Consider the following 26,036-nt stretch of genomic DNA (forward strand, 5'->3'; position numbering starts at 1 on the left):
TCAAATAAAATTCACACAGAATTTAAGGGTAGTACGAAGTAAGTAAACACAAAATGTGAAAGAAAAAACAAATTTTGTCAAGTTATATTTTTAGTTACTCAGTGCTATGTGGCATTTGGATTTGGGTAACATCTGCACTTGGAACAGTTTGGTGATCACAGATATGTCTCTCTTTGGTCAAGCCCTCCCCAATCTGAGGGTACGTTGTCTGAATGCAAAGCTGCCATGCAGTTCACCTGCAAGGCATTTACTCTGATCAGAATCAGGTTTAATACCACCGGCATAAATAATAAATATTATATAAATATAAAATAGTTATATTAAAAATAGTTCAAAAACAGAAATAATATTAAAAAAAATGGGGTAGGGTTTATGGCTTCAATGTCCATTTTGGAAGCAAATGGCGGAGGGGAAGAAGCTGTTCCTGATTCACTGTGTCTGTGCCTTCAGGCTTCTGTACCTCCTTCCTGATGGTAACAATAAGAAGAGGGCATGTCCTGGGTCATGGGGATTCTTAATAATGGACGCCACTTTTCTGAGACACTACTCCTTGAAGATGTCTTGGATACTATGGTGGCTAGTACCCAAGAAGAATCTGACTAATACAACAGTTTTCTGTAGCTTCTTTTGATACCATGCAATGGCTTCCCCATACCAGACAGTGATGCAGCCTGTCAGAATGCTCTCCAGGGTACATTGTAGAAGTTTTAGAATGTTTTAGGTGACAGACCAGATCTCTTCAAACTCCTAATGAAGTATAGCCATTGTCTTGCCTTCTTTTTAGCTGCATCAATATGTTGGGACCAGGTTAGATCCTCAGAGATCTTGACACCCAGGAACTTGAAATTGTTCACTCTCTCCATTATCTGATCCCTCTCTGAGGATTAGTTAGTGTTCCCTTGTCTTACCCTTCCTGAAGTCCACAATCAGCTCTTTAGTCTTACTGATGTTCAATGCAAAGTTGTTCCCCTGACATCACTCAACTACCTGGTACAGTATATCTCGCACCTGTACACCCTTTCATCTCCATCTGAGACTCTACCAACAATGGTTGTTTCACCAGCAAATTTATGGATGGCATTTGAGTTATTCCTAGCTACACAGTCAAGGGTATACAGAGAGTAGCGCAGTGGGCTAAGCACACATCCCTGAGGTGCGCCAGTGTTGATCATCAGCAAGGAGGAGATATTATCACCAATCTGCACGGATTGTGGTCTTCCAGTTAGGAAGTTGAGGATCCAGTTGCAGAGGGAGGTACAGAGGCCCATGTTCTGTAGCTTATCAATCAGGACTGTGGGAATGATGGTGTTAAATTCTGAACTATAGTCAATGAACAGCATCCTGACATAGGTGTTTGTATTGTCCAGGTGATCTCGGCTGTGTGAAGAGCCATTGAGATTGTGTCTGCCATAGATCTAATGTAGCAATAGACAAATTGCACTGATGTACAGCATTCTGCAGAACCACAGTGGCCAAGGCCAGCTTCTTAAAGCCCTTACTTCCACTGTCACCATGCTCTTAACCCATTACATTCACAACACCCCTCCCCCCAGGAATCTATCCCCACTGATAATCCCTTTTCCTAAACCCATTGCTTATCTCTGAGCCTTGCTGGTTGGAAAAAATAGTGCAGATGCATAGTATTGAGGCCCAGTGCTCTGAAATATCTGTTCAGATAACGCGGCAAAGGATGGACTTGCTGCGACTGATAAACCAATCTCGGGACATCATATTGAAATCTTATAGTACTGGGTGACTAAAAATAAAAACTGATAACATTTCTTAACGGAAACACGAGAAAATCTGCAGATGCTGGAAATTCAAGCAACACACACAAAATGCTGGTGGAACGCAGCAGGCCAGGCAGCATCTGTAGGAAGAAGTACAGTCGACGTTTCGGGCCCTGACCAAGGGTCTTGGCCAGAAACATTGACTGTACTTCTTCCTATAGATTCTGCCTGGCCTGCTGCGTTCCACCAGCGTTTTGTGTGTGTTGCTAACATTTCTTAACTCTTTTCCTTGAGTCTCATCCATCCTCCAAGTTTAATTTTGGCCTGAGCTGGCAGTGGTGATTCACCTTTGCTATCTCCAATAAAGTGAGAGATAGGGAAGCATCTCCATTGATAAAATTGGATTCAATAGGAAATGGGGATTTGCATTATTGAAAATTATTACACATACGGTTTTCTAAGAACGCAGGTCTGTGAGGGATATAGGTGAAGCTTTCTTCCTCAAGGAGTGGTTGGAATGTCAATCTTGCCAGCAGATGAATTAGTTGACATGGCAACAGCATAGCAGCATTTAAGGAGAAGTTGGATGTGTACTTGAGGGAGGAAAGCAATGGGATAATATATCATGAAATGAAATAGGATTGGGTAAAACCCATGCAAGGCATAAAAGCCTGACATAGGTTTGCACAAAATGCTGGAGGAACTTAGTAGGTCAGGCAGCATCTAGGCCGAGACCCATCAGCAGCATTGAATGAAGCAGAAATGGAATAGTAAATCTTTCCAAAATGCTGGAAAAATGATTGTTACCCTGATTTCGAGCATCTGCTGAATCCTTTGTGTTTCTGACATAAACCAATTGGACTGAGTGGCTTATTCTTGTGCTTAAAAGATCTATATAACTTTGTGAATGATATAATTAGTCAGATTACAAAGAATGGCCTCTTGTGACATCATAATCTTAGCTACAGGCACTGATTGTTGATCTTGCACACAGACTGACAAACACAAATGCCATGTCAATCAAATCAAATGTTCTTTTAAGGAATGGAGATGGGCAGGTCAGAGTAAAGAATTATGTTAGTGGCACAGCATTGAAACAGATTTTAATCAAAACTTATTGAGTCATTCATTACTTGGAAAATTATGACAATGAGATGAAAACTGATGAATTGGTGCAAAATTGCAGCAGTTGTATTTCCTATGCATTGTGATTTTGTTACAGAGATGTGTAAATCTTAACTTTATTCAAAGTTCAAAGTGTGTATGCAGTTTACAACCCTGAGATTCATCTTCCCACAGACAGCCACAAAACAAAGAAACACCATGGAACTCATTCAAAGAAAACGCCAAACACCCAATGTGCATTAAAAAAAAGAACAAATCGCGCACACAGTGGTTCTTCTTTCTATTTTATAGATGCATGTTCATTCCCTTTTGCTCAGTAATTTACATTTTTAGATTTAGGTCTGAGCAACTTGGGCAATAACACAGTATAAGCGATAAGAAATAATGCATATTTTACACAGAGGTTGATCAATTTTCTTCAATTGTGAAGAAAGTGAGGTGAAATAATGAAAAAACTTATTTGCCCTTTTAGCATCAACCCCTCTCCTTCTCAGCCCATCACCAGAAAAATATTCATTGCTGTGATTCTTCCAGAAGGTGAGCATTAGTTGTGAAAACAGTGAAGCTATGAGTAAACTGATTAATAATCCTGCACTGAAAGAAATTCTGCTCCCCCGGGTAATTTCAGAAATGTTGTTCCGTTCTTGAATCTATGTCATCTTATACCACCCTCAAACAAATGGAGAATAAAAATAGCCAGTCTTCTCTATCACATTAATGTGTTCTGACAGTTCCAGCTCCCTCCAATGCAGGCTCGCAGCTTTCCTCTATCTAAAACAAACAGCTGAAAACTGTGATAGCAATTATGACAATCGGCTTAATAAAGTGCCTGTTAGGAGAATTGCTAAGTTTCTTCAAATTATTTCACTCAAGTAGAATATATCTATGAGAGATTTCATCCAATTACCATATATAATCTCTTCATTACCTTCTTGCTTTTAATCAGCACCTCATTACTGAGGCTACAATCAGATCAGCCATGATCTTATTTAATGGTGGAGTCATGTTGAGGGCTGAGTGGCCTGCTGCTGATCTTCATGTAGTTTTACTCAACACATCCTATGAAATTGCTGCGTACAATTAAAATGGTGATGAAAAGACTTACAGTTCCAAGCTGTCCAGGATACTTTGTGCCCCAAGCTGTCCAGGATACTTTTTGGTTGGCAAAAGTACCTGCCTTCCTCAGGTGTGAGTCTCATTTGTATATGTTTGATAGCATCCAATGAAGTTTAAAGGGACCCCAGTGGTATTTCTGTGACGTGGCTGAGAACATCCTATGAAGTGAGTGAAGTATTTTCCAAACTGTGGCCAGGAGGAATAGGAATATTTTTAATGTGCAGAAAGTACTTAATTATTTTTATTTAGAGATATGGCGTAGAGTAGGCCCTTCCAATCCTTTGAGCCACGCTGCCTAGTAACCCCTGACAACCTCAATTTAACTCTAACCTAGTCGCAGGACAATTTACAATGACCATTTAACCTACCTGATACATCTTTGGACCATGGGAGGAAACCAGAGCACCCAGAGAAGTCTTGCGCATTCCACGGGGAGGATGTACTGAGGCTCCTGGCTGAGGGTGTCCGGATTGAACTCTGAACTCCAACGCCCCAAGCTGTAATAGCGTCATGCTAACCACTACGCTACCATGGTATTCAGACTGGTATATCTCAACCTGGCACAGCAGTTGCTCTGCTCTTTACTGATGGAACCTGCAGACAATGGTAAATACTGCTCAGTCCATCATAGATTTGTCACATCTTCCCGGTGCATGGCTTCAGGAAGGCTAGTGAAATCATCTAAAAATTGATACCTCGGCCAGCCATTTTTCTCTCTTCTGCGTTCTGGAAGAAGATAAGGAGCTGGAAATCCCAGTGTCCAGATTAAGAACATCTTTTTACCCCACTCCAGTTAGTCCTTCTATACTTGACATTGAACCATCATTTGACTTGATCTTAATGTTAGAGTGAGACATATGCTGGGCTATAGGATGTGGAGAATCTTTGCTATGATGATAGTATTTTGTCTCTACAAGACCTGATGATGGTCACTCCTGCCAACAGTGTCAGGCTGGAGTATTGCTCCTCCAGTCTGCATCTGACCTTATTGTTTCAGTAGAGGAGACTGCCGACAGACATGCCGATGTGGGAAAGTGAAGTTGTATTGAAATGGGTGGCCACCAGTATATTCTGATGTGGTAGTCTCTAAACTGACATTATGAACATTGATTTCTATAACTCCTGTTAATTGCTCCTGCTGTTCCATCCTCCCTCTCAGTGGTGTAGTGGTTAACACAACTCTTTACAGTACAGATGACCTAGGGTCAATTCCTGCAGCTGCCTTTGAGGAATCTGTGCGTTCTCTCCGTGATGGCGTGGGTTTCCTCCTGGAGTCTAAAGCCATACCGGTATTGTAAATTGAACTGTGATTAGGCTAGGATCAAATCAGGGGATTGCTGGGCAGCGTGTCCCGAAGAGCCTATTCCGTGTTCTATCCGAATAAATAAATAAATAAATTCTTGTGGCCCTCTTACTCATTCTCTTTTCCTCCCCTGCCCATCACCTCCCTGTGGTTGCCCAGCTCCTTCCCATTATTCCATTGTCTACTGTCTTCTCCTGTCAGATTCTTTCTTCATCAGTCCTTTACCTCTTCCACCTATCACCTCCTAGCTTCTCACGTCATTTCCTTTCATACTTCTCCCCACCCACGTACCTTCTCAATTCATCTATTTCCTGACAACTTGTGCTCCTGCCCCTAACTCTTTTTTTATTCTGCCTTCTGGCCCCTTCCTTCACAGGCCTGATGAAGGGTCTCAACCTGAAGTGTTGACTGTTCATTTCTCTCCGCAGATGCTGCCTGACCTGCTGAGTTCCTTCAGCCCTTAGTGTGGGTTGCCTAAGATTTCAAAGTTCAAAGTACATTTATTATCGAAGTATGTATATACTATATAATGTTAAGATTCATCTCCTAACAGGCCACCATAAAAAAAATTATGCAAGCAGTATCTGCAGGGAAAAGCGTTTCTGAACTAAAATCTGCAAAGAGAGCCCAAAACCTATAGTTCAGTGCAGAGCCGAGTAAGCATCAGAGAGCAGTGATCTTAATCGGCACGTACCTCACTTTGGCCTTTTCAATGTGACTCAGTGCTTAACCCTCCATCTGAACATCAGGGTTTGCTGCTTTGAGCAGTGATCTGAACTGGCTCGCTCCTCACCCCTCTGACCTTTTCCTTCTGGCCTGCTGCTTAAATCTCTGTCTGAACAATGGGTTCTGCGGCTTGGATATGCTGGACTTTGCCACCTTGACTTGGCCTGTAAGTTGCTGTCTGAACAATGAGTTCTGTCACTTGGATACCCGGGACTCCTCCGCCTCGATTTGGTCTCTAAATCTCCATTCAAACATTGTGTTCAGTTGTGTCGATGTGCTCTGGGGCCTGGACCCCGCAACTTCAATTCGGCCAGTATTTGCAGAATCTCCTGTGTCTTCAAATATCAGGCTGTTCTTCTGTTTAAGTCAAACAAATCGGCCAGACTATTCACTTCAGATTGCTGACCATAGCATGTGCTAGAAAGTGTGAAGTTTGGATGTTGAGTGAGAACAGCATTATGCTGATGGCCAACGACAGCCAAACATATTGCCAACATTTACAGCCGGGGTCCTTTTTGGGTGAAACTTTACCCAGAAAAAGAAAAACAGGGAAACATTGGGGAAAAATGTAATAGATGAAACAGAACTGTGATCTAACACAAAGCAGTGACTTTGCTTAGCATGTCACACATTAACTCAGTGGACACTTTATTAGGTAGCTCCTATCCCTAATAAAGTAGCCACTGAGTGTATGTTTGTGGTATTCTGCTGTTACAACCCATACACTTCAAGATTTGACAAAGTGATGCATTCAGAGATGCTCTTTTGCAGACCACTGCCGAAACACATGGTTATTTGAGTTACTGTTGCCTTACTATCAGCTTGAAACAGTCTGGTTTTTTCCCTCTGACCTCTCACTGAAAATATGCAATTTCACCCACAGAAATGCAGCTTACCAGATTTATTTTGTTTTTTGCACCATTCACTGTAAACTCTAGACACTGTTGTGCGTGAAAATCCCAGGAGATCAGCAGTTTCTGAGATCCTCAAACCAAACCATCTGACACCAACAATCATTCCATGGTCAAAGTCATTTAGACCACATTTCTTTCTCATTCTGATGTTTGGTCTGAACAACAACTGAACCTCTTGACCATGTTTGCATGCTTTTATGCATTGAGTTGCTGCCACATGATTGGTGGATTAGATGTTTGCATTAACGAGTTGATGTACAGTTGTATCTAATAAAGTGCCACTGAGTGTATATCCAGCCTGACTTTCAGCTTCATTGAATCCTTTGAAATTAATACAGGCAAGGTGTATAATCCAGGTAGTCATATGAAATCAATACAGATAGGGTACAGTTGTATTACCATGGTATCTGCTACCCTTCCAGAAGTAAAATGTTATCTCTATACAAATTACCCCCCTTTTGACAGTGTTTGTACGTACTTTTACTAATTTTTGTTCTTAGACAGATTTCTGATATGGAAAGTCATTCTTTGAATGTGGCGAACTATTCCTTACTGATATGTCAGTATTGTGACTGAAGCTAGTAATAGCTGTGCTATTTGCCTTACAGGTGGCCTTGAGGAGGACGAAAGAGTGACATACAATGTGTACAATATGGTGAATGCCCAAGCAGAATTTCATAAAGGAGTCATGCTTCGTGCTTTCAGCAACTTACTAACGTGAACAATGTACCTGAAGTCAATGGTCAGACCAATCCATCTTACTCATTTTGTTCTTATCTCCCTGAATTTTATTTGACTCACTGTTTTGAGCACTTGCATCTAAGTGTAAACTTATTCCAGATAAAATGATATGTTTTGGTGCTGCAGCTTGATTCAGGGGTACCTGGGATCAAGTCAAAGTGATAAATCCGCCTGATCTGGCCATGAACTCCTTATCTGTACATTGATTCGCTTCTGATTAGTCATGAGAAGACAAAGGATTCATTATCGTTACACAGTCATTCATTTTATAGGCCACTTGTCATTTGGGAACAAAATAGCACTGACTCAGGATCCTCAGTTCTTTTTCCTGTCAATTAGAGAGGATTTAGCTGGCACAGGACTCCTTTGCTGAAAGTGGTTGAAAAGGAATTTAAGGCATGGAACTGTTAGATATTCAGGAGTGGAAAGGACTAGTTGCTAGATTCAGATTCCAAGCATAATTTGAACTATTAGATATTTCACATTATGCATTCCTTGTTGGGTTTATTACCAATTTCCTTGGTGATTGAATAAAAATACTGTGAAGTATTATGGCACATGCATGCAATCAAACCAACTTCTACCTCTGGGTTAAAACTACACTGTTTGGTAGATACCCATGGGAAACCGCTGCTGTTGGCTTTGTCTTACACTGATGCAATATTTAACATAATTGTATTAATACTGTACAATACATAGTATTGTATTTAATGCACAGATTTGGTAATATTACAGGAATCCTGATATTGAAAGATAGATTAACAGGAGATACAAGAACTGAGCAGAGCTACACACTGCTTCTGATTTTCCAAGCAATTAAATGTTGTTGGATAATACTGACTTTTCAGTCTTTGTAGTAAAGCAAGAACCTCTTTCTCCCCGCCCGTCCGTAGAATAACAGAAGCTGGATTGTTGCCCATTGCAGCAATTTGACCGAGAAAACAAAGATCTGGGAGTTTATACATAAACCCTTACCATTTTATGTTTTTTCAAAATTTGTCATAGAATCATAGAACATTACAGCCAGAAACAGGCCCTTTGACCCAGCTAGTTCATGCCGATCTATTAAACTGCCTAGTCCCATCGACTTGCACCTGGACCGTAGCCCTCCATACTCCTCCCATCCACGTACCTATACAAATTTCTCTTAAAAGTTGAAATCGAACCCACACTATCAGCTTGTTCCACATTCTCACAACCCTCCGAGTGAAGAAGTTTTCCCTCATGTTCCCTTTAAACATTTCACCTTTCACACTTAATCTATGACCTCTAGTTGTAGTCACACCCAACCTCAGTGGAAAAATGCCTGCTTGCTTTTACCCTATCTATACCCCTCATTACTTTGTAAACCTCTATCAAATCTCCCCTCATTCTTCTATATTCTAGGGAATAAAGTCCAAACCTATTCAATCTTTCCCTTTGAGGTATTAATTCTTGTGCCTACAAATACTTCTGAGAAGGGAACCTTTATTCCTGCTGCCCTCACAAGTGTCAACTGGGATTATGTTAGAAAGCCTTTAGAACTGCACAACTCTGTTTCACAGTCATTGTAATTAATTCATCACTCTTCTCCCGTGCACAATTACGTTAAATTTAAAATTTAATGTTGTCACTTACTGAGGATGCTTATGGGTTTGTTGGGAAGTAGTTATTGTCGTCCGCTCATGGCTGATAAGTAAAGGCAAGGCGATAAATGTCAGTTTTGGAGGAATTAAGTGATCCATATCGTAACACTTGGCATTTATTTGCACAGGAAATTAATTTTCTTTGTTAATCAGCTTCTTTCACCTTATATACAAAGCTAAACACACGAATGAGACCTGCTACCCTTCATTTCCAATTAATAGACAAAGTTCAGATGATGGTGAAAAATTCTAATGGAAGGATCTACCACCACCTCCTCATTTTATGTTGGGTTTTCAGAGAATTCTCCTCACACCTCTCCATGTGTAGGTATATTTAAATAGCAATAAACTAAAGAAATACCAATATTTTTTGAAGTTTTTGACTGATCATCAAAAAAGTAACTTCATTTCTGGCATGCTGAATTGCTATAGTGTTGGCAAGATTTTATTTAAAAGTTTTAAACTAATGTCTGTGCAATCTGTTGTCTATAAATAGAAGAAAGTCACTATTTTGCTAGTGGCTGAAAGGGTGTTAGAAGACATATTCTGTCCACATTTTATGCTGGAGGCCATGAAGCCCATCAAATGTATCAGCAAACCTGAGACAGAAAAGATTTGTTGGGATTCAAGAGCATTTCCCTGGAGAGGTAGGAACTCCTATTCCATTAAAGAGGTGTGGCCCAGTTCTATGAAAACAGAGTCAGGCTTATAGATCCCTCCATTCTCAGCCACATTTCTGGTCTAATGAAATGTGCTACATCCTAAAGTGTAGCCTAATTATAACAAGCAACTAATCATCTGTCTCTAAGGAAACACCATACCTAGCCATGTCTCCAAATATTTTCAGATATTTCAAATATCAGCTGGATGTCCTAAGAGTTTCTCCCTTACATACTTTAAGTGGATTTGAAAAGAATTATAATGAAATTTACTGCCTTTTTAAAAAATATATTTCGGCTATTTTCCAAAGGGTGTTTATCTTTCAAATATTTGGTGATGATTGCAGTGTTCAGTGAACATTCTCTGAGAAGTTGCCAAGAATATCTATGTACATACATAATACAGAGAAGATATTTATTGTTCATGCCGATTCTAGTTAAAGGTACAGTACATGTCACCAAAATATGGTGGTTGTGGCTGTTTATTTAGCCCTTGCACATCAAATGAATAATAACGTGCATTCTAACTCAGTGGTTATGCGTACTGATATAGTACTAAGCCACAAAGAAAGAGAAACAAATAAAACAATGTTAAAATAATTCTTTGCAACTCTTATATTTTCACCAAAAATAATAAGACTACCTCCCTAAAGTTGAGTAAACCTTTTCAGCTAAAAGAATAACCTGAATTTAAAAGTAAAATTATATATAATATATATATATATAATGTTATCATTTTCTCAAGGTAATTTAGATACTTTAAAGTTCTGAAATATCTAAAATAATTTATTTATTTGTAAATAGATTTATGATTGTATTTTTCATGTTTGTTGCTGATGCACATTAAAACTTAAAACCTGTGTGTGGAATTTAGTGTTTTGATTCAACTGTGACAGTGCCACTCTATAGTCAATAGTTATTGCCTTCCCCTTGTAGATATGAACTCCATTCTGGCTGCCCCCTGTATCCCTTCTCTTTCTTCACCTGCCCATCACCTTCCTCTGGTGCCCCTCCTCCTTCCCTTTCTTCAATAGTCCAGTCTCCTCTCCTATCAGGTTCTTTCTTCCTCAGCCCTTTACCTCTTCCACCTATTATCTCCCAGCATTACTCCTCCCCACCCACTCACTTTCCCCTTCACCTGCTTTCACTTATCACCTACCAGCTTTTACATCAGATTCTACAGATGCTAGAAACCCAGAGCAACACATTCACCTCCCCGCTCACCTGCTTTCACTTATCACCTGTCAGATTTTAATCCATCTTCTTATTCTGTCTTCTGCCCCCTTCCTTTCCAGTCTTGATGAAGGGTCTTGGCCTGAAACATTGGTGGCTGTCTGACTTGCTGAGTTCCTCCAGAATTTTGTGTGTGTTGCTCTGGATTTCCAGCATCTGCATGATCTCTTATATTTATGATCTACCACCTCTATTCTTTATTTGTGAGCCCAGCATAAAATTGTTTCCCCACATATGATATTGCATTTATAGTTATTATAACTTCGCATCCTCTTTTAGTAGATGATGATAGTAGACTTCCAGTACAATAGTGGTGTGTTCCGATGCAGGGGTCTCTCATGCCAACCAAAGGTTTTTTTCTTTTTTTAAACATCTTTTTTACGATTGTAGAACAATGCTGAACCTTGAGAACTTCAGGTATTGCAGGTCTATCCCATCAACGAGTTGCTCGTTGGTGGAGGAGCTGGACCGTGTTACTGCCTGCTATAGGAAGGCATCAAAGTCAGTGTGCGAAGGTGGTGTTCTGTTTAACAGTGAGGGATTGTCTTGGATGTTTCTCTTGCAATCACAAGACCCTGTTGGATATTAAAATGCTGCAAGTTCATTTCCCTTGTTTATTGGCGAGACAGACGGCAGGGGAGCTGCTTGGCCTAGGTTGTAGTGAGGACTAGGCCTCAAGCTGCGGGTTTGCCTGTTGCAGCAGTTCAGGAGAGACGTTGGAGGTGCTGGGTTGAGGGCTGGCTCCTCCCATTGGTGCTGCCTTCTAGTGTTCGATTGGTGAAATGACAAGCTAGATTGTGCGTGTGTGTATGTGTCTGTGGACTGCTGAGAACTGCTTGTTGCCGATAATACCCATGCACCATCAATTTACAGGACATGTCACTCATGGACTTAGGCTATATAGATTTCTTTTTTTGTGTGACTGTTTACTTGCTATCCTATATGTACTAGATGTGCCTTGTGATGTTTATGATTGTTGGTACTGTATTTTGTACCTTGGCCTTGGAGTAATGCTGTTTTGTTTGACTTCATTCATGAGTATTTGTGTATGGTTGAATGACAATTTAGCAGTTACTTGAAGACAAACCATAACTGCTAAGAGACTAAGCATGGGGAGTGGGGATTGTGCATTGTATGATGTGCTATCCATCCAATAACAATGTTCCCAAGCTGAAGAATATGTTTGGTTTTTAATTAAGCAAGATAAACTATCTTGAAACAATAAAAACTACTGAAACTAAAACTGGTGATATCACAAAATAAACAGTCTCAATTATATTAAACATACTTAAGCCAAGCGTTCTTAAATGCATTCAAGAATACTTAAGTCGATTTAAGCATATTTAGGCAGATTTAAGTGGTCAATAAAAAAGATGTCAACCCCAGCCCACTATTTAATTCTACCTAAACTAGACTGTCCCAAAGACAGCATAAATATGTAACTAAACTCCTTGCTCCTAACATGCCCCAACCCATGGGACGAACTACCCATATTAAACATAATAAATGTACAACACAAAATACAATACAGATAGAAAATAGATACATGGCTCCTATCGATAATTAAACTTGAACTTGAACGTGATGCCTTGTGTGCAATACAAATCAATACACTTGACTTTTTTTAAAGAAGTACCTCTACTTTCTTAGAAGTTTGTGCAGATTTGGCTTGTCGTTGAAAACTTTGACAGACTTCTAAAGATATTCAGTGGAAAGTATCCTGACTGGTTGCATCATGGCCTGGCAAGGTAACATCAGTGCTCAAGAATGGAAGAACCTACAGAAAGTGGTGGATACAGCCTAGTCCATCACAAGAAAAACTCTCCACACCATTGAGCACGTCTACAAGGATGCTGCTACAAGAAAGCAGCATCCGTCATCAAGGAACCACACCACCCAGTTTATGCTCCTTACTTGATTCTGCCACTCGGAAGGAAGTACAGGAGCCTTGGGTCCCACACCACCAGGAACAGTTATTACCCTTCAACCATTAGGTTCCTGAACCAATGTGGATAACTTCATTCACCTCAACACTGAACTGATTCCACAACTATGGACTCACCTTCAAGGACTCTACAACTCATGTTCTCAGTATTATTTATTTACTTATTATTATTATTACTGTTAATAGTTTTTAAAAAAATTGTAAAATTTGTCTTTTGCACATTGCTTGTCAGTCTTTGCAGTTTTTCATTTATTCTATTTTATTTCTTTGTTCTACTGTGAATGGCTGCAAGAAGTCTGTGTAGGGGAGCACTTTGGTTCCAGTGATCATAACACCATTAGTTTCAATTTGATCATGGACAAGGATAGATCTGGTCCTAGGGTTGAGGTTCTGAACTGGAAGAAGGCCAAATTTGAAGAAATGAGAAAGGATCTAAAAAGCGTGGATTGGGACAGGTTGTTCTCTGGCAAAGATGTGATTGGTAGGTGGGAAGCCTTCAAAGGGGAAATTTTGAGAGTGCAGAGTTTGTATGTTCCTGTCAGGATTAAAGGCAAATTGACTAGGAATAAGGAACCTTGGTTCTCAAGGGATATTGCAACTCTGATAAAGAAGAAGAGGGAGTTGTATGAAATGTATAGGAAACAGGGGGTAAATCAGGTGCTTGAGGAGTATAAGAAGTGCAAGAAAATACTTAAGAAAGAAATCAGGAGGGCTAAAAGAAGACATGAGGTTGCCTTGGCAGTCAAAGTGAAGGATAATCCAAAGAGCTTTTACAAGTATATTAAGAGCAAAAGGATTGTATGGGATAAAATTGGTCCTCTTGAAGATCAGAGTGGTTGGCTTTGTGTGGAACCAAAAGAAATGGGGGAGATCTTAAATAGGTTTTTTGCATCTGTATTTACTAAGGAAGCTGGCATGAAATCTATGGAATTGAGGGAATCAAGTAGTGAGACCATGGAAACTGTACAGATTGAAAAGGAGGAGGTGCTTGCTGTTTTGAGGAAAATTAAAGTGGATAAATCCCCAGGACCTGACAGAGTGTTCCCTCGGACCTTGAAGGAGACTAGTGTTGAAATTGCGGGGGCCCTGGCAGAAATACTTAAAATGTCGCTGTCTACGGGTGAAATGCTGGAGGATTGGAGAGTGGCTCATGTTGTTCCGTTGTTTAAAAAAGGATCGAAAAGTAATCCGGGAAATTATAGGCTGGTGAGTTTAACGTCAGTAGTAGGTAAGTTATTGGAGGGAGTACTAAGAGACAGAATCTACAAGCATTTGGATAGACAGGGACTTATTAGGGAGAGTCAACATGGCTTTGTGCGTGGTAGGTCATGTTTGACCAATCTGTTGGAGTTTTTCGAGGAGGTTACCAGGAAAGTGGATGAAGGGAAGGCAGTGGATGTTGTCTACATGGACTTCAGTAAGGCCTTTGACAAGGTCTCGCATGGGAGGTTAGTTAGGAAAATTCAGTCGCTAGGTATAGATGGAGAGGTGGTAAATTGGATTAGACATTGGCTCGATGGAAGAAGCCAGAGAGTGGTGGTAGAAAATTGCTTCTCTGAGTGGAGGCCTGTGACTAGTGGTGTGCCACAGGGATCAGTGCTGGGTCCATTGTTATTTGTCATCTATATCAATGATCTGGATGATAATGTGGTAAATTGGATCAGCATGTTTGCTGATGATACAAAGATTGGAGGTGTAGTAGACAGTGAGGAAGGTTTTCAGAGCCTGCAGAGGGACTTGGACCAGCTGGAAAAATGGGCTGAAAAATGGTAGATGGAGTTTAATACTGACAAGTGTGAGGTATTGCACGTTGGAAGGACAAACCAAGGTAGAACGTACAGGGTTAATGGTAAGGCACTGAGGAGCGCAGTAGAACAGAGGGATCCGGGAATACAGATACAAAATTCCCTAAAAGTGGCGTCACAGGTAGATAGGGTTGTAAAGAGAGCTTTTGGTACATTGGCCTTTATTAATCAAAGTATTGAGTATAAGAGCTGGAATGTTATGATGAGGTTGTATAAGGCATTGGTGAGGCCGAATCTGGAGTATTGTGTTCAGTTTTGGTCACCAAATTACAGGAAGGATATAAATAAGGTTGAAAGAGTGCAGAGAAGGTTTACAAGGATGTTGCCGGGACTTGAGAAACTCAGTTACAGAGAAAGGTTGAATAGGTTAGGACTTTATTTCCTGGAGCGTAGAAGAATGAGGGGAGATTTGATAGAGGTATGTAAAATTATGATGGGTATAGATAGAGTGAATGCAAGCAGGCTTTTTCCACTGAGGCAAGGGGAGAAAAAAACCAGAGGACATGGGTTAAGGGTGAGGGGGGAAAAGTTTAAAGGGAACATTGTGGGGGGCTTCTTCACACAGAGAGTGGTGGGAGTATGGAATGAGCTGCCAGACGAGGTGGTAAATGCGGGTTCTTTTTTAACATTTAAGAATAAATTGGACAGATACATGGATGGGAGGTGTATGGAGGGATATGGTCCATGTGCAGGTCAGTTGGACTAGGCAGAAAATGGTTCGGCACAGCCAAGAAGGGCCAAAGGGCCTGTTTCTGTGCTGTAGTTTCTATGGTTCTGTGGTTCTATGGTTCAGGGTAATATGTGGTGACATATATATACTTTGATAATTAATTTACTTTGAACTTTGATCTTTGAAATACCCGAGCTTAGTAAACAATTGTACTGAATTGAATTGAGCTTCCTTCAATGACAATTTTCATGATGCCGAAATCTGAAGTTTTCACTCATTCATAAACACTAATCTCGTGGATATTCAAAAACAAATCACCAAGAAAGAACAGAATGAGCAAAAAATACTTGTGAACGCTTCTTCATCTTAACGTTTTACCAACAAGAACAATAGAATGCGTGGACATGACCATCAGAATCATGTGGATATCTATTACTCATTTATTATTTATTAGTGATTTATTAATCATCCGGTTCCCTAGTTAGCCACAAGCCTCTGGAGGGAGATGCTACTGTGCTGTTGTGGTAAGTGACTCACTGGCACCCTATGTGTAAACTAATTACCGAATGTTGTGACAAGATGTGTTGCAGATTGGAGCAGTGATGCGTAGAACCATAATAATGAAAAAAAAAACAGATTATAAAACAATTGTAGGCACCAGATTATTTTCAGTTTTTGCTCATGGTATGTCAGCAATACTTATAGATCTGTTATGTGAGGAAAGAGTGAGGATAAGAAAATAATTAGTTTAATGCAGAGCTGACTAAGAGCTTGTCTTGAGCGTATGGTTGTTCGTTCTCAGGATGTGGGCTGCCCATTCTAAAAGGACCGAGCATATGGTGTTTGTGAGCATCAAACATATTATGTCAAGTATTAGAGTTGAATGACATAGCTGAAGCTGAAAAGCAATGGAAACATGAGAGAAAGATTAGAAGATATTGATAAAGTTAGTTAAATAGAACTGGAAGTGTTTACATACATCGTTTCTTTTGGATTGATAAGTTTGTTACTGTTCTATAAAACTCAATCTGAGCTCCAGCATGTCAGGGTGTTTGAGTAAGAGGAAAGGCTCAAACAAGGTTCTACTGTGAACACCCACAAGTAACCAGTACAGCACTACAGTACCAACGACCCAGGTTTAATTACTGCTGCTGCCTGTAAGGAATTTGTATATTCTCCCTGTGATCATGTGAGTTTCCTCTGGGTGCTCCGGTTTTGTACAAGTGGTTAGTGGGTTAATGGTCATTGTGAAATTGTGCTGTGATTAGACTAGGATTAAATTGGGAGATTAATGGTTGGCACAGCTCAAAAATATGAATCTCAGGCTAATATATGGTGACATATACGTATGTAGCCCCCCTGGCCAGCCTCAGGGTCGCTCAGCTAGCTGTCGTCCAGGGAAACAGCCCTCGGCCCCGCCAAACTGGGTAATAGTTTGTGTGGATACTGTGTGATGTACCCCACCCCACCCAAATAACAGACAATACACCAGATATGATTAAATGATTTACAGTTTATAGATGTTACTGGAACTATATAATTAATAGAGAATAAAATATAAAAGGAAAATAAAAGGCGCCACACTTATCAAAGTTCAATCTCTTCGTGCACAAACAGTTGGAGCTCAGGACCCTCCTTCTTCACCCTGCGATCCCCTCGGACCACCTCGACCTGCCGCCTGGGACCAACAATGGTGGTCGACCAGACGCTCCACACGAGTCCGTCTCCGTCTCCTCTCCTTGCTGAACCCCCTGAACCTTGGACTCCTGCTCGGGGTCCGACCCCGTTAGCGGACTCACAGCACCTGGTCCATCCTCTGCCTCTCTCTCCCGCCTTCTCCCCAAAATCCCACGCATCACCCTAACTTACAGACACACAGAAAGAATAACATCTATCCCAATTGGTTTGTTCATCCTCTTATCAGTAACATGATCCAAACAAACTGCTAGCGGGAGGACTCTCTCAGCAGTTAACATAACAAAGAATCCATTTCAATTATAACATAACAAAGAAGCCATTTTAATTAGTCTACGCAGTAACAGAAAAGAAGAAACCCCTTACAGGTACATATTTGACAATAAATTTACTTTGAACTTTGATCTTTGGTACAGGAAATCTTTCAGCCCACTGCTTGATGAATCCTCAGAAAACCATTTTGCCGATTTTGGTCTGTTACTGGTTACAACACATCAAGTATTCACACAACTGCTTTTTAAATGCAATAAAGATTTCTATCCCGCCATTGTTTTAGACCACTCGTAGACAAGAGGACTGGGATTTTTTTCGGGAACTAACAGTGTGAGGCTAAAATGTCCCTCACTGAGACACAATGCAATTACTTCACAGCGCCAGCAATTTCTGATTGTGGTTCAGTTCTCACTGCTGTCTCGAAGGAGTTTAGATTAGATTAGATTATGAGGACACACAGTCCTCGTTTATTGTCATTTAGTAATGCATGCATTAAGAAATGATACAATATTCCTCCGGTGTGATATCACAGAAACACAGGACAGACCAAGACTGAAAAACTAACAAAAGCCACATAATTATAACACATAGTTACAACAGTGCAACAATACCATAACTTGATGAAGAACAGGCCATGGGCACAGTAAAAAAAAGTTCAAAGTCTCTCGAAAGTCCCACGTCTCACGCATACGGGAGAAGGAAGAAAACTCTCCCTGTCATGCCCGACCACAGTCCAAGTCTGAGTCGTCCGAAAACTTCGAGCTCCGATCAGCCCTCTGACACCAAGTACGGAGCACCATCTCTGCCGAACGCTTCGACCTCAGCCTCGGTTGCCAGCGGCAGGCAAAGCCAAGGATTTTGAGGCCTTCCTTCCGGAGATTCTGGATTGCACAGTAGCAGTGGCAGTGAACCGGGCATTTCAGAAATTTCTCCAGATGTTCCTCTGCTTCTCACGTCTGTCTCCATCAAATCAGAATTGTGCATGGCATCCTACTTACAAATACAAAAAGTTTGTATGTTGTCTCCAGTGACTGCGTGGGTTTCCTCCCACATTCCAAAGACATACATTAAGCTTAGTGAGTTGTGAGCATGCTAGTTTGACACTGGATGTGTCGTGACATTTGCGGACTGTCCACAGCACATCCTTGGACTGTGTTGGTTGTTGACACAAAATGACATATTTCACTGTATGTTTAGATGTTTCAAAGTACATGTGATAATAAAGCTAATCTTTAAAAGCTAAGGTAGGAGAACATTTGATTATGCGAAAACTCTTTCAAGCACTATCAAAACAAACTGCAATAATTTCTACAATTTAGGGTTGAGAAGAGTGAAAGCAGTAGGTTTTTAGAAGCAACTCTCAGACTTGCTGTTTAATCATTTGTCTTTGCCCCAATCTGATGAGACAGTCTTCGATTACTCTGAAACTACTTCCCACAATGTATGATCAAAAACAGGCTTGACTTAATTCTATAAAATAGTAAAACGTATCTTTGACAGCCAAATAAATCATACCTGTCATTTCTACCACCGATAATACAGTGGTTTCATTCTCCATGGAAGAGATGGACTGATTTAGGTTATCAATTCTTGCAGAGGGTAATCTGGAAGATTTCACTCAAGCTGTTGTATAAGCCATATTTTTTTCTCAAACCTTGTTCTCAGGGCTTATAAGACAAGACTGGATAAACCATAAGGCCAGATGACATAGCAGCAGAACTTGACAATTTGGCCTGTCAAGTCTGCTCCATCATTTGATAATGACTGATTTAATTTCCCTCAACCGTTTTCTCCTGCCTTCTCGTCATAGCATGTGCTCCCTTAGCAATCAAGAACCTATTAACCTACACTTTAAATATATCCTATGACTTGGCATCCACAGTTTTCTATGCTGAGAAATTCCACAGATTCACAACCCCCTGGCTAAAGAAATTCCTCCTTATCTCTGTACTAAACTCGTCTACCATGGAAGCATCCTCTCCATGTCCATCCTATAGAGTCATAAAAAAGTACAGCATGGAAACATGTCCTTTGGCCCATCTAGTCCATGCCAAACCTTTTAAACTGCCTACTCCTATTGACCTGCACTGGGACCACAGTCCTCCATACCCCTACCATCCATGTACTTATCTAATTTTCTCTTAAAAGTTGAAATTGAGCTTGCGTTGGCAGCTCTGTCCACACTCTCAACACCCTCTGAGTGAAGAAGTTTCCCTTCATGTGTCCCTTAAGTGTTTCACCTTTCACCCTTAGCCCATGATCTCTGGTTGTTGCCCCACCTGACATCAGTGGACAAAGCCTACTTGCATTTATCTTATCTGTACTTCATAATTTTGTATACCTCTACTGAATCTCTGCTCTATCTTCTACCTTCCAAGGAATAAAATCCTAACCTATTCAATCTTTCCTTGTAACTCAGGTCCTCCAATCCCTGCAACATCCTAGTAAATTTTCTCTGTACTCTTTCAACCTTATTTACATCATCCTTGTAGGCTGGTGACCAAAATTGCACGCAATACTCCAAATTAGGCCTCACCAACATCTTATACGACTTCAACATAACATCTCAACTCCTGTACTCAGTACTTTATGAAAACCAATGTACCAAAAGCTTTCTTTATGATCCTATCCGCCTGTTCCACAATTTTCAATGAATTATGGGTCTGTATTCCCAAATCACTTTGTTCTACTGCATTCCTCAGTGTCCTATCGTTCACTGTGTTAAGACCTACCACGGTTGGTCCTATTGAAGTGCAACACCTCACACTCATCTACACTAAGTACCATCTGCCATTTGTCAGCCCATTTTTCCAGCTGGTCCAGATCCTGCTGCAAGATATAATATTCTTCCTTGCTGTCCACTACATCCCCAATCTTGGTATCATCTGCAAATTTGCAGATCCATTTTACCACATTATTATCCAGATTGTTGATATAGATGTCAAGCAACAAGACCCAGCACTGATTCCTGTGGCACTCTGCTAATCACAGACCTCCAGTCAAAGAGAGTCACTAGCTCCTCCCATAAGGTCAATGTCTAATCCAATTTTCTTTCTCATCTTGAATGCCAAGGAACTGAATCTTCCTGACCAGCCTCCCATGTGGGACCTTATCAAATGCTTTGCTAAAGTCCATGTAAACATCCACTACTTTGCCTTTGTCAACTTTCCTGTTAATTTCCTCAAAAAACTCTAAGATTAGTTAGACTATCCATGCACAAAACAACAGAACAACATTAGCTATCCCCCCAATCCTCCAATACCTCACCTGTCATTAAGGATGATTTAAATAACATAAACATCTCTACTAGGGCCCCTGCAATTTCTGCACTTGCCTCTCACAGGGTCCATGGGAGCATCTTGTCAGGCCCTGGTGATTTACCCAGCTTAATTTGCCTCAAGACAGCAAACACCTCCTCTGTAATCTGTAGACGGTCCATGACTTCACTGCTGCTTTGCCTCATTTCTATAGACTCTGTGTCCATCTCCTGACAAATGCAAAAAATCCATTTAAGATCTCCCCCACCTCTTTTGGCTCCACACATAGGTTACCATTCTGATCTTCCAGAGGATTAATTTTGCTCCTTGCAATCCTTTTGCTCTTAACATATCTGTAGAATCCCTTAGGACTCTCCTTCACCTTGTCTGCTAGGGCGACCCATGCCTTCATTTAGCTAATTTCTTTCTTAAGTATTCTTTTGAATTTCATATACTCCATAACTACCTCATTTGTTCCAACCTGCCTATAGCTGCTATGCACCTCCTTTTTTGTAATCTTAACCAGGGCCTCAATATCTCCTGAAAACCAAGGTTCTTTAAACCTGTTATCTTTACACTTATTCTGACAGGCACATACAAGCTTTGTACTCTCAAAGTTTCACTTTTGAAGGCCTCCCACTTACCAGGTACACCTTTGTCAGAAAACAACCTGTCCCGAACCAAGCTGCAGTTAGAAGCCTCAGATGGCCAAAATCAATTCAATGAATGGAACAAGATGCTATCAAGCTACATATATAGCAAGGTTCATCTCAAAACTTTGCAATTAGCCAAGGAAAGGTGGGGGGGGGGGGATGGGACCTACCTTCCCTTAGAGATTATTATTTTGTAGCACAGTTGGGAGCTGTGATATGCTAGTGCAACCCATCATATGATGCTCAATGGAAAGACATTGAGGAGAGGATACTTTCCATCCCCATACAGGCAATTTTGGCTGATAACAACCTACAAAGTTACATAAATACTATTGATAACCCGTGGGTGAAATGGACTCTTAAAATATGGAAAACTATTATAAAAGAATATAAACTACAGGGAGTCATTGCAATTCTTAAATGGTGTGCATATGACTCAGATTTTATGCTGAATAAACTGGATAGTAGATTTAAGGACTGGACAGCTAAAGGAATAACAGCTATTTGCAATATAATGAAAGAAGGAACACTGTCCAGTTTTGAAATGCTCAAAGAGAAACATTTATTAGAAAAACAAGACTTTTACTGGTATTTACAGATGCGACAGTTTGTTAATAGGACGGTTAAAAATGTAACCAAGGCAAGTACATGTCTGATAGAGCTATTTAGAAAAGCATATAATTCAGACAACGGTAGTAGAATCATTTCAAGCGTGTATAAGGGTTTGTCAAATCTTAAAACACATTTGATTTCATACATTAAAACAAAATGGGAGAAGGAAGGAGGGATAATAATATGAGGAAGACTGGACAATAATATGGAGGTATCAATGGAAGTGTACCAGGTCACCGAAATGGAGGGAGTTTGGGTGGAAAAACTTGATAAGGTATTTTATTACACCCTCTCAGAAATCCCATTATGATAGTAACCTCCCTGTTTGCTGGAGAAATTGTGGAAATCAAAATGCAAACCATTATCATATTTTCTGGGAATGCCCCATTATCAAAGAGTATTGGAATGAGATACATAATGCCCTACAGGACATCTTTAAATGTGAAATACCCTTAGAGAGTAAGACCATGTATTTTGGGTATATACCTCAAGAGTGGTTGAAAAGAGATAAATATTTAATGAATATACTGCTGGTGGTTGGTAAAAAGACTTTTACCAGGAAATGGTTATCACAGGAGAGCCCAATTTAAATGTATGGATGGAAATTACAATGGACATTTACAAAATGGGGAAGATAACAGCATCTGTTAATCATAAGTTGGAACAATTTGATTCTTACTGGGAAAAATGGCTTAACTACATAACACCTCATAGAATGGATTTTGTTCTCACAAGTCAATGAATATGTTGTAAAAAAAATCACTCCCTACTTTGTACATAGTTTTCTTCTTTCGATTGTTCTTTCTTTCCTCTCCTTTCTATAAGTGTATACCTCAGATAAATATTATGAGGAGATTTGTGACAAATATGATCATATGATATATATGTACAGTATCTGAAATACATCTTATGGAAATGTTCGTTTGATGATGAACTTCAATAAAAAAATAAATTAGAAAAAAAAGAAGCCTCAGCTGGATGTACTTCTTGAAGGTTAAGTCATCAGGGGCACTGGAGGTCTTCCTGCCTTGCCACATCCTGCAAGAGGAGCATTTAGCTATCCTGCCTGGCATCCCTGCTGTTCTAACTGTGCAAATATAAAGAAGGAAACAATAAATAAACTGGAAAACAATCCACCTACAGCTTTCAGCCTTCTCTCACTCAAACCTCTCCTTGCTGAAGCTTCAAAGAGCTAAAACCTCAAAGAACCACTTTAACACTGTCCTCTCCCACAAAGGCTACTCCACCATCTAGGCCTTTCAATATTCAATGTGATCCTCCCTCATTATATTTTTTTCTTAGTAATGAGATAGCTCATTTATTTCCACAATCATTCTCATAAACCTCCTCTGGACCCTCTCCATTGCCAGCAAATCTTTTCTTAGATGGAGTTCAACCCAGATAAGTGTGAAAATTTTGGTAGGTCAAATATGATGGCGGAATATAGTATTAATGGTAAGACTGTTGGCAGTGTGGAGGATCAGAGGGATCTTGGGGTCTGAGTCCATAGGACAGGTTGACTCTGTGGTTAAGAAGGCATATGGTGCATTGGCCTTCATCAATTGTGGAATTGAATTTAGGAGCCAAGAGGTAATGTTGCAGCTAAATAAGACCCTGGTCAGACCCCACTTGGAGTACTGTGCACAGTTCTGGTTGCCTCAAGGTGCAGAGGAGATTTACAAGGATGTTGCCTGGATTGGGGAGCACGCCTTATGTAAACAGGTTGAGTGAACTCAGACTTTTCTCCTTGGAGCGACGGAGGATGAGAGGTGACTTGACAGAGTGTATAAGATGATGAGAGACATGGATTGTATGGATAGTCAGAGGCTTTTTCCCAGGGCTGAAATGGCTGCCACAAGAGGGCACAGGTTTAAGGTGCTGGGGAGTAGGTACAGAGGAGATATCAGGGGTAAGTTTTTTACTCAGAGGATGGCGAGTGTGTGGAGTGGGCTGTCGGCAACGGTGGTGGAGGCGGATACAATAGGGTCTTTTAAGAGACTTTTGGATAGGTACATGGAGCTTAGAAAAATCGAGGGCTATGGGTAAGCCTAGTAATTTCTTAGGTAGGGACATGTTCGGCAAAACTTCGTGGGTTGAAGGGCCTGTATTGTGCTGTAGGCTTTCTATGATTCTATGTTTCTAGATGTGGGGCCTGAAGGCTATGCTTGGACTATTTTCCCCGAAGCAAAGGATGCTGAGTGGTCCTCTTATAGAGGTTTATAAAATCACGAGCAGCATTGATAAGGTGAATGGTCATAGACTTTTTTTTGCAGGGTACAAGAGTCTAAAAGTAGAGGGCATAGGTTTAAGGTGAAGTGGAAAAGATTTAAGAGGATCTGAGAGGAAGATTTTCACACAGAGGGCAGTAGAGCTGCCAGGGGAAGGTACAATGAAAACATTTATAACTTGTCTGGACAGGTTTATGGATAGGAAGGGTTTAGAGGGACATGACCTGAATGCAGGCAAATGGGACTAACTCAGGAAGACATCTTGGTTGGCTTGGATGAGTTAGGTTAAAAGGCCTGTTCTATGCTGTATTACTATTACTCTGTGTCTCTGGACAAATTACAGGCCTCAGGGAATAGGTATGTGAATTAGACACAGACAGTGTGGACCCTACGTTGAGTTAAATAGTAACTCAGCAACTGGATCACTCTGGGGATTTGGTGACTTCAGTAAAAGCAGATCTGCAGCCTTTAGGAGGAAAGAGGTCCATCTTTATCATCACTTCATTCTTACATGAACCAGTGAATGTACTCTCAGTGGCCAAATTATTTGGTACCTCTGGTCCCAAATAAAGTGGACACTGAGATTATGTTTATGGTTTTCTGCTGCTGTAGCCCATTCACTTCAAGGTTCAATGTGTTGTGCATTCAGAGATGCTCTTCAGTTAACACACCACTGTTTTAACACATGGTTAGTTAAGTTACTCTCTCCTTCCTGTCAGCTTGAACCAGTCTGGCCATTCTTGTCTCATCTATCTCATTAATAAGGCATTTTTGTCCACAGAACTGCCACTGACTGGATGTCTTTTTTTCACTTTTCATACCATTCTCTGTAAACTTAGAGACCATAGTGCACGAAAATCCCAGAAGTTAAGTAGTTTCTGAGATACTCAAACCTCCTCATCTGACACCAGCAATCATTTCCACGGTCAAAATCCCCTAAATCACATTTTTGCCCCATTCTGATGTTTGGCCTGAACAACAACTGAACCACTTGGCCATGTCTGCACACTCTTAGGCATTGAGGTGTTGCCACATGATTGACCGATTAGATTTTGCATTAATGAGCAGGTGTACAGTTGTACCTAATAAAGTGGCCACTGAGTGGATATAAAGATGTGCCCTGACCTAACAGCATTTAAGTAATCTAGATGGAGCAATTTAGTAAGAATGTGGGTGGGGATAAAGAGGATGGAAAAGTGAATATGGATGGGTGCAATGTGAGGAAAACGTATACGAATATTTTTGCAATCTCATCATTTCACATTCTGTTGTGGCATATTCAACCCGAGTTTAAACCAAAGTATATTGGAGGTGACAGTCTTCTGGCTCTACCCAAAGAAAGTCCTGATTGTTTGTGAATTATTGTCTCCTTTTGTTGATAAGACTGCTCAGAAGCTTTTATGAATCTGAATTTCTGCTACATTTTATATGGACATAAATGTGTAATTTACTTTAAAATGAACTGACTCTTAACTGACAGCCAATAACATCTTTTATAGAAGGAAATATTTGCTGCTCTGTGAACCCAGAGGGATTGTGGTTTGTGATGTGACTTTACTCATAGAGTCATAGAACACTACAGCACAGAAACAGGCCCTTCAACCCATCTAGACCGTGCTGAACTATTATTCTGTCTGGTCCTATTGACCCACACTTTGATCGTAGCCCTCCAGACCCCTCCCATCCATGTGCTTATCCAATAGTCCTTGTTGCAATCAAACCTGCA

At 40.5% G+C, this 26,036-nt stretch overlaps 1 protein-coding gene across 1 annotated transcript in view; it reads left to right on the forward strand.

The window, feature by feature from the left end:
* Positions 1 to 7,635, forward strand: part of LOC140205470 (F-box only protein 47-like) — a 55,013-nt gene extending 47,378 nt beyond the window's left edge. Inside the window, exons 11-12 of the mRNA XM_072273078.1 lie at positions 5,651 to 5,677; positions 7,523 to 7,635. Coding sequence (XP_072129179.1) covers positions 5,651 to 5,677; positions 7,523 to 7,635 — 140 coding nt within the window. The remainder of the gene's footprint in view (positions 1 to 5,650; positions 5,678 to 7,522) is intronic.
* Positions 7,636 to 26,036: the final 18,401 nt, after the last annotated feature.

The sequence above is a fragment of the Mobula birostris genome, chromosome 11, assembly GCF_030028105.1.
Source record: "Mobula birostris isolate sMobBir1 chromosome 11, sMobBir1.hap1, whole genome shotgun sequence".
Classification (NCBI taxonomy): domain Eukaryota; kingdom Metazoa; phylum Chordata; class Chondrichthyes; order Myliobatiformes; family Myliobatidae; genus Mobula; species Mobula birostris.